The following is an 8,470-nucleotide window of genomic DNA, read 5'->3' as shown; positions in this document are numbered from 1 at the left end:
ACAAGTGCATCAAACCCCGAATCAGTCACTGGTCGTAGGTGGGTGGTTGGGTAGGAAGGTGTTCCTACAGTCAGTTGTGTCCAATGGTGGATACTGGTGGTGAACCCTCTTAGGGTTTGGGATGCTGCCTTTCTGGTACGGCCTTAAGGTCATTTCCACACATAGACTTGGAATAATAGCAAAGAAGGAGCTTCCGAAGTCCAGAAGAATGCACTTTTGATGGTAGACTGAGAGGAATTTATTGAGAATAACAACAAGTGCATCAAACCCCGGATCAGTCACTGGTCGTAGGTGGGTGGTTGGGTAGGAAGATGTTCCTCCAGTCTGCTGTGCCCAATGGTGGATACTGGTGGTAAACCCTTTTAGAAGTTTGAGATGCTTTTGATGGTAGACTAAGAGGCATGTATTGAGAATAACAACAAGTACATCAAACCTTTTAAGTCAATGGAGGAATTCAAAGCAATTATTTTTTCTCCCCAGAGTTATTTTCTTCTCCAGCGTTAGAATTCATCGAATCACCGGTGATGGAAGGTGACGGAATGACTCTGAAGTGTAACACAAGTCTGGCCCCACCCAGAAAGAACACGAAGCTGCAGTTTGCTTTCTATAGAGATGGACGGACTGTGCAGGAGTTTGGTACATCCAATACATACAGAGTGACATCAGCTCAGTTGGAGGATTCTGGGAATTATAACTGTCAAGTGAGGACGGCGTCTGACAGTTTGAGGAAGAACAGCAAAGCCTTATCCATTCAGATCAACGGTGAGAACCTAACACCAACCTCAAGAAATTCATTGTATGGATGATATGACGCAAGGTTAGGAGGAACCTTGTTGTAGGTTGTCACTTCAAGTACCTCCAAAATTCTAAATAGTAACGCCTTTGTTTTCTTACATTATATTAAGACACTCAAAAAGGTAGCCTTGGAGTAAAATAGTATAGGAATGGGCACACGTGACTGGGTTCATGGGCGGAGCTTGGTAACACAGAGGTCAATGGCTGCCGGGGCAGTGGTGTGGAAAGATTATTGGCCTAACTGGATGGTCTGGTGGTTGGAAGGTGTTCAGGAGGTTGTAGAGGGAAGGACTGAATATTCTTCCAGTTTAGTAAGTGTTGGGTCAACCTCCGGCCCTGTGGTCGTGTTTTCTTATTTATTTATGCTTTAATAGGTATGGAGTCGGTTGTTTTGGTAATGATAATCCTTGTCGTAACAGCTTGGTGGGGGTTGAAGGGCCTTTTGAAGGCGGCCATATTGCTAACAGTTTTTGTTACGGTTTTGGGGGCTGTATTCGATATGTGCGAAGAGAGATCACGCAAATACATAAAACATTTATTACAAGTAATGACAGAGACAGATAAAGAAAACATAATAATAACAACGCATGACTAAAGATGCTGTGTTGCCAGGGAGTCCCATGAATGTGGCACATGTAATCACAGACGAATGCGTGGTTGCAAGCTCTGGGTCGAGACCAGGGGTGTATTTAGGTTTCGTGCTGCCCTAGGCAATGCAAAAATTGCCTCCCCCCCATGGAGAGACCCTGACAATGACCAACACCCCCCTCTCCTGTGAAGAGAGCCTGACATTGACCAACAACACCCTAGCCCCCCCACCCGAGAGAGCCTTCCACTATCATACTCTGGCAATCTCCCCCCACCCTGGTGAGAGAGAAGACACTGGATATCCCGGGGAACAAGAGTCAGGCTCCGCATACACCATCAAGCAGCCCGCAGCCTCTCTCAGATCCCACCTGGTCCGCATGCTGCATGTGTCCCTTCTTCCATCCCTTCTTTCGGGGGACGGCACTGCCTGCTGGAAAATGCTGCTGCCCCCCCTGAAAAATGCTGCCCTAGGCAAATGCCTTGTTTGCCTTTGTGGTAAATACACCCCTGGTCGAGACTGAATGTTTCAAGCTACAACTGTATATTGACTATGGACAGCCGCAGCCAACTCCCCTTGTAAGCAACAAGATGAACTTTTAAGGACTTGTTCAGTTTGTGATCGCACTTTCCTGAAAGGAGATTAGTGGGCTGGCTTGTCAACACGGGCAATCTACAATGAAATTCCTATGGCCTGAAGTCGCAGTGTGAAATAAATCTGTCTTGGGCATGGTGTCCCTTCTTGGTGTCCCTACGGCCAGCAGGATAATGTGTGGAAAGCATATTTGTCTGACTGGATGGACTAGGAATAGCTAGGAGGGGTCATCATGTTCAAGGTGTAAAGTGAGTTATGGATCTGTCTCAGGCATGTTGTCCCTTCTTGCTGTCCCTATGGCCAATATGGCAAATATGTCTGACTGGATGAACTAGGAATGGCTAGGAGGGGTCATCATGTTCAAGATGTAAAGTAAGGCATGGTGTCTCTTCTTTTGGTGTGGATCAACGTCCAGCAGAATAAGGTATGGAAAGCATATTTGTCTGACTGGATGGACTAGGAATAGCTAGGAGGGGTCATCATGTTCAAGGTGTAAAGTGAGTTATGGATCTGTCTCAGGCATGGTGTCCCTTCTTTGGTTTGGATCAACGTCCAGCAGGATAAGGTATGGAAAGCATATTTGTCTGACTGGATGGACTAAGAATGGCTAGGAGGGGTCATCATGTTTAAGGTATGAAGTGGGCTATGGATCTGTCTCAGGCAAGGTTCCTTAATGTGAGTTAATGAGCAGTAGGATGTGGCATTCTTTCATTAATGTAGGTCAATGGCAAGCAGGGTGTGGTGGGGTTTGGAAAGATTATTTTCCTGACTTGGATGGACTGGGAATGACTGGAAAGGTTTTAAAAGGTTTGAGAGGGGAGCAATGAATCTCCTTCCAGTTGGAGTTTAGTTAGTGTTGGGTTAATCTTCTGCCCAATTGTTCTTTTTCTGTTGTTGTTTTAATAGATATGGAATCAAGGGTTTTTTAATGATAATTCTTGTCAAAACAGCTTGGTGGGGTTCAAGGGTCTTTTGAAGGTGGCCATATTGTTTAAGGTGTAAAATGGGTTATGGATCTGTCTCGGGCATGGTTTCTCTTCTTTCATGTGGGTTAATGGCCAGCAAGATGCGGAACCCCATTGTTACTGTAGATCAGGGGTTTCCAAACCTTCTAAACAAAGGGCCAGTTTACTGTGCTTCATACTTTAGGTGGGCCAGACTGTGGCCAGTGGGAGTAGAAAATGCCCTGACGTCAGTTGGAGTAAACAATGTTCCATCTTAGGGGAAATATTAGTTCCCTTTCGTTGATGTCAGTGGGAGGAATAGTGGCCCATCACTGGTATTAGTGGGAAGAAAAGATCCCCACCATTAGTATCAGTTGGGGGAATAGTGGCCCATCACTGGTATCAGTGGGAAGAATAGATCCCCACCATTAGTATCAGTTGGGGGAATAGTGGCCCATCACTGGTATCAGTGGGAAGAATAGATCCCCACCATTAGTATCAGTTGGGGGAATAGTGCCCCATCATTGGTGTGCGATGATGTCTATTATATGGACTTTCCCAACTGATACAACCATGGGTCTGCTAAAAAAAATTGCCTTCAAAAGTCTTGGATCCAGCATTTTTATCCGTGTTGTTTTTGAACATTCTTTATTATATTGATGTAAATTGTTATGTCCCAGTTAAAGTTGATCTAGTCTACTGGGGAAGTTTAAGATGCAATGCTATTGGGAGTGATATGCTGGTGTATGGTGTTGACCCTAGTCAAACGAAGATACCCACAGGGAGACAAACAGCCCAGCTGATCATTAAAACGATTTCCTATTAAATCCCTTTGCCCATCATTCTGAACATTATTTTTCTTCACAGCTATTTTTTCTGAGCCAACATTGAGTTTAAATCAACCACATTTAACAGAAGGCGACAACGTGAATCTGAGATGTAACACAACTCTGGCTCCACCCAATAAGAACACAGAGCTGTGGTTCGCCTTTTACAAAGATGGACGGACTGTGAGGGAATTCGGTGTATCCGATACATACAGAATGCCATCGGCTCGGATGGAGGATTCTGGGAATTATGCGTGTGAAGTAAAAACTGCAAATGGAGCTGTGAAAAAGAGGAGCAAGAATTCATTAATCCGGATTAAGGGTTAGTATGTAGTATTGGAGCCAGCCTTGAAAGATTGTGTGTTGTCTTCATCTGGTCTTACATGTAACAATAGAATAGTTCCTTCATACAATTCTTTTAATGAGTTGATAAATAATTGTCGTCACCGACAAGGATGGGTCAATACCAGGGCTTTTTTTCTCAGAGAATAGATGCAGGAACTTCCCTCATCTAAGTCTCTACCCCCTACCCACCTCCGAGCACAGTTCCTTGGTTCCACCCCTACCCACCTCCGAGCAAAGTTCCTTGGTTCCACCCCTACCCACCTCCGAGCACAGTTCCTTGGTTCCACCCCTACCCACCTCCGAGCACAGTTCCTTGGTTCCACCCCTACCCACCTCCGAGCACAGTTCCTTGGTTCCACCCCTACCCACCTCCGAGCACAGTTCCTTGGTTCCACCCCTACCCACCTCCGAGCACAGTTCCTTGGTTCCACCCCTACCTGCCTCCAAGCACAGTTCCTTGGTTCCACCCCTACCCGCCTCCAAGCACAGTTCCTTGGTTCCACCCCCTACCCACCTCTGAGCAAAGTTCCTTGATTCCACCCCCTACCCACCTCCATGTTTTGAGAATACAGAACCAAATATATTTTTCTGGTGCTAAGTAATGTGTATGGAATTTGTTAACGATAACAAAAAAAGTAGTAAAATAAATCTCCTGCAGCCAACAGCAATAGATTGCTCTTGGTGATGGAAGGCTTGGATGCAGCTGCTCGGCCATGGAAACCCATTCCGTGAAGCTCTCTATGCACTGTTGTGCTCACCTGAAGGCCACACCAAGTTTGGAGGTCTTTAGCTGTTGACTCTGCAGACAGTTGACGACTTCTGCGCACTGTGCGCTTTAGCTTGGTGATGGAAGGTTTGGATGCAGCTACTCGGCCATGGACACCCATTCCATGATGCTCTCTACGCACTGTTGTTGGGCTCATCTGAAGGCCACACCAAGTTTGGAGGTCTTTAGCTGTTGACTCTGCAGACAGTTGGCGACTTCTGCGCACTGTGCGCTTCAGCTTGGTGATGGAAGGTTTGGATGCAGCTACTCGGCCATGGAAACCCATTCCATGAAGCTCTCTATGCACCGTTGTTGGGCTCATCTGAAGGCCACACCAAGTTTGGAGGTCTTTAGCTATTGACTCTGCAGACAGTTGACGACTTCTGCGCACTGTGCGCTTCAGCTTGGTGATGTAAGACTTGGATGCAGCTACACGACCATGGAAACCCATTCCATGAAGCTCTCTACGCACTGTTGTTGGGCTCAACTGAAGGCCACACCAAGTTTGGAGGTCTTTAGCTATTGACTCTGCAGACAGTTGGCGACTTCTGCGCGCTGTGCTCTGGAGTCATTTTGTAGTAAAAAACTCACAAACGCTGATATATGCTATAAGTGATGTGTCTTTTCTTCACAGCTGCCTTTGGCCAAACACAAATCAATCTGAGTGCCAGCGAAGTAGTAGTCGGGGATAATATCATCCTCTCGTGTGAGTCCACAATGAGTACCCTTCCAATATGTTACACTTTCTATCACAATGACACATCCTTCGGTAATCTCACCGTCCACCAGAAGGAGGCAGCAGTCATACGATTAACCGTCAAATCTCCAGCCGCGGCGGGATTATATTTCTGTATTTCTGACAACGGCATCGCGAAACAAAGACAACTCAGCAACATGGTCGTCCTGCTTGTAGTCGGTAGGTACTTCATTTTTCAGTTTATTATTGGACTCAAAGTATGTGTAAGGACAAACCTTTTTTAAAATTTTTTGTTTGAAACTCTCTGTGACCCCGCTAGGGAGATTACTGATCTATCTGTCCCGGTGTCCAGGAATCATCCGTATACATCCATTACTTAGTGGCCCGGCAATTTATTTGTCATGAAAAAATTGCTTACTGTTTTCATGCCTCCTTGTAAAGTTCTTCATGAGCTCCCAAACCTCTTCTTTTCCCCATCATATCACTGGAGTTTGGACGAGCAGTGCAGTTAGTTGCGGTCATGTGTACTGCTCTATGCACACTACAAATTCCATAGTCCACCTCAGGAGTGAGCAAGAGAGGGTGGCTATGTTCCTATATACAGTGGGTCCAAGACAGGGTGGCTACTTTTCTACATACAGTGGGACCAAAACAGAGTGGTTACTTTTCTACATATAGTGGAACCAGGATAGGGTGGCTATGTTCCTGCATGCAGTGGTACCAAGACAGGGTGACTACCATTCTACATACAGTGGGACCAAGACAGGGTGGCTATGTTCCTGCATGCAGTGGGACCAAGACAGGGTGGCTATATTCCTACATACAGTGGGATCAAGACAGGGTGGCTATGTTCCTACACAGAGTGACCAGGACAGGGTGGCTGCATTTCGACATACAGTGGGACCAGGACAGGGTAGCTACGGTCCTACATATAGTGAGACCAAGACAGGGTAGTGATGTTCTTACATACAGTGGGATCAAGACAGGGTGGCTATGTTCCTACACAGTGGGACCAGGACAGGGTGGCTGCATTCCGACATACAGTGGGCGCAAGTCAGGGTGGCTACATTCCTACATACAGTGGGACCAAGACAGAGTGGCTACATTCCTACATACAGTGGGACCAAGGCAGGGTAGCTATGTTCCTACATACAGGGGGACCAAAACAGGGTGGCTATGTTCCTACATGCAGTGGGACCAAGACAGGGTGGCTACATTCCTACATACACTGGGACCAAGACAGAGTGGCTATGTTCCTACATGCAGTGGGACCAAGACAGGGTGGCTATGTTCCTACATGCAGTGGGACCAAAACAGGGTGGCTACATTCCTACCCAAAGTGGGACCAAGAGAGGGTGGCTATGTTCCTACATACAGTGGGACCAGGACAGGGTGGCTACATTCCTACATACACTGTGACCAAGACAGAGTGGCTATGTTCCTACATGCAGTGGGACCAAGACAGGGTGGCTACATTCCTACCCAATGTGGGACCAAGAGAGGGTGGCTATGTTCCTACATACAGTGGCATTGCTATATACAGTGGGACCAGGACAGGGTGCCTACATTCTAACACACAGTGGGACCATGGAGAACAAATGTAGGCACCCTCTACTAGAAAGGAATTTGAATAATTGGAGGAGGCTGAGGATACTTGAATAACTATAGCTTCCATCAATGAAATGAGCTCTATGACTGGAAGAGGCAGAGCTTTCATTCATCCACCTGTCCTCCATTCATAGATCACGTACAGTTTTTATGAAAGGAGGAGGGGGCAGAAATAACAAGCACAGTTGTCACCTATGACAGGTCCAGCACTTGTATTAACCCCCACAGCTCCAGAAGGGTTGCTGTAGGGCAATGGAAGGGTGAGGGCTTTGGATTACAACTAGCATAGCGAGCAAATGGGACATTTTGCATGAAGTGTAAGTACTATCCCTTGTGCTGATTAATAATAATATGTAATGTTTAATAAATATGTAATAATATTTAATAAAGGCAAATTAGTCCTGGAGTTACTAACAAGGGACACTGATAAATCTGAACTATCTATGTATCAACCACCTCTGGTCATTACAGGGTTGACCACGATACAATGGATCAAACTGTAATATTATCCTGGAATGTTCTGGATTCATTTTCTTAACAGATCCAGTATCAGGAGTAAAGATCGCCTTAGATAAAGCCTGCGAGGATTTCGTACTCGGAGACTCGTTGACATTGAAGTGTTCCGTAGAGCAGGGCTCTTCTCCGACTTTTCTCTGGTTACACAATGGGAAGGTGGTCAAGAAGGATTCCGAGGACTATCAGCTCAGAGACAATGGGAAAATGTTATACATCGATTCCCTCCGCTATCACCATTCAGGGGCTTACCAATGCTCTGTCAGCAACAAAGTATCCAACAGAACCTTCTCTGGGATCAGCAACGTCCAGAACATAAATCTTCAACAGAGTCCGGTCAAGGAGAGCACTTACTCAGTGGATGATGGTGACCCACCAGAGCGTAAGTGTTTCCTTCCTACCACACCCAAACGTTTGATATACATAAAGGTGTGTGGTCCTGGCTCAGACTGATAAGTCCATGTGAACAGTAGCCTTGAGATGTGATGGTAAATCAATGACGTCCAAGAGTAGTGGCCATGTGGCAAGCAGACATTGACTTCTCTATCACATCCAACAACGCCACCATCAAACCCGTCCCGCAGGCCAGAGTACTTGGTGTCATTCTGGACTCCAACCTATCCTTCCAGCCCCAAGTCCAATCTTTAACAAACTCGTGCAGACTCCACCTCCGCAACATGCAGACTCCACCTCCGCAACATGCAGACTCCACCTCCGCAACATGCAGACTCCACCTCCGCAACATCGCCAAAATACGCACGTTCCTAACCCCAGAAACCACTAAACAGCTCATCC

General features: G+C 46.4%; 1 protein-coding gene across 1 annotated transcript; it reads left to right on the top strand.

Annotated features, from left to right (window-relative positions):
• Positions 1 to 539: 539 nt before the first annotated feature.
• LOC149433912 (Fc receptor-like protein 3) lies at positions 540 to 8,128 on the top strand. Its single transcript, XM_089664303.1, has 4 exons — positions 540 to 762; positions 3,787 to 4,068; positions 5,492 to 5,773; positions 7,704 to 8,128. Exons 1-4 carry the CDS (start codon positions 540 to 542, stop codon positions 8,126 to 8,128), a joined length of 1,212 nt encoding a protein of 403 aa, XP_089520429.1.
• The last annotated feature ends 342 nt before the right edge of the window (positions 8,129 to 8,470 follow it).

The sequence above is a fragment of the Staurois parvus genome, unplaced genomic scaffold (genome assembly GCF_062004578.1).
Source record: "Staurois parvus isolate SC_StPar_1 unplaced genomic scaffold, SC_StPar_1.0 ptg001879l, whole genome shotgun sequence".
NCBI lineage: Eukaryota > Metazoa > Chordata > Amphibia > Anura > Ranidae > Staurois > Staurois parvus.
The sequence above is the reverse complement of the archived record's forward strand: the minus strand, read 5'-3'. Positions and strand labels throughout refer to the sequence as shown.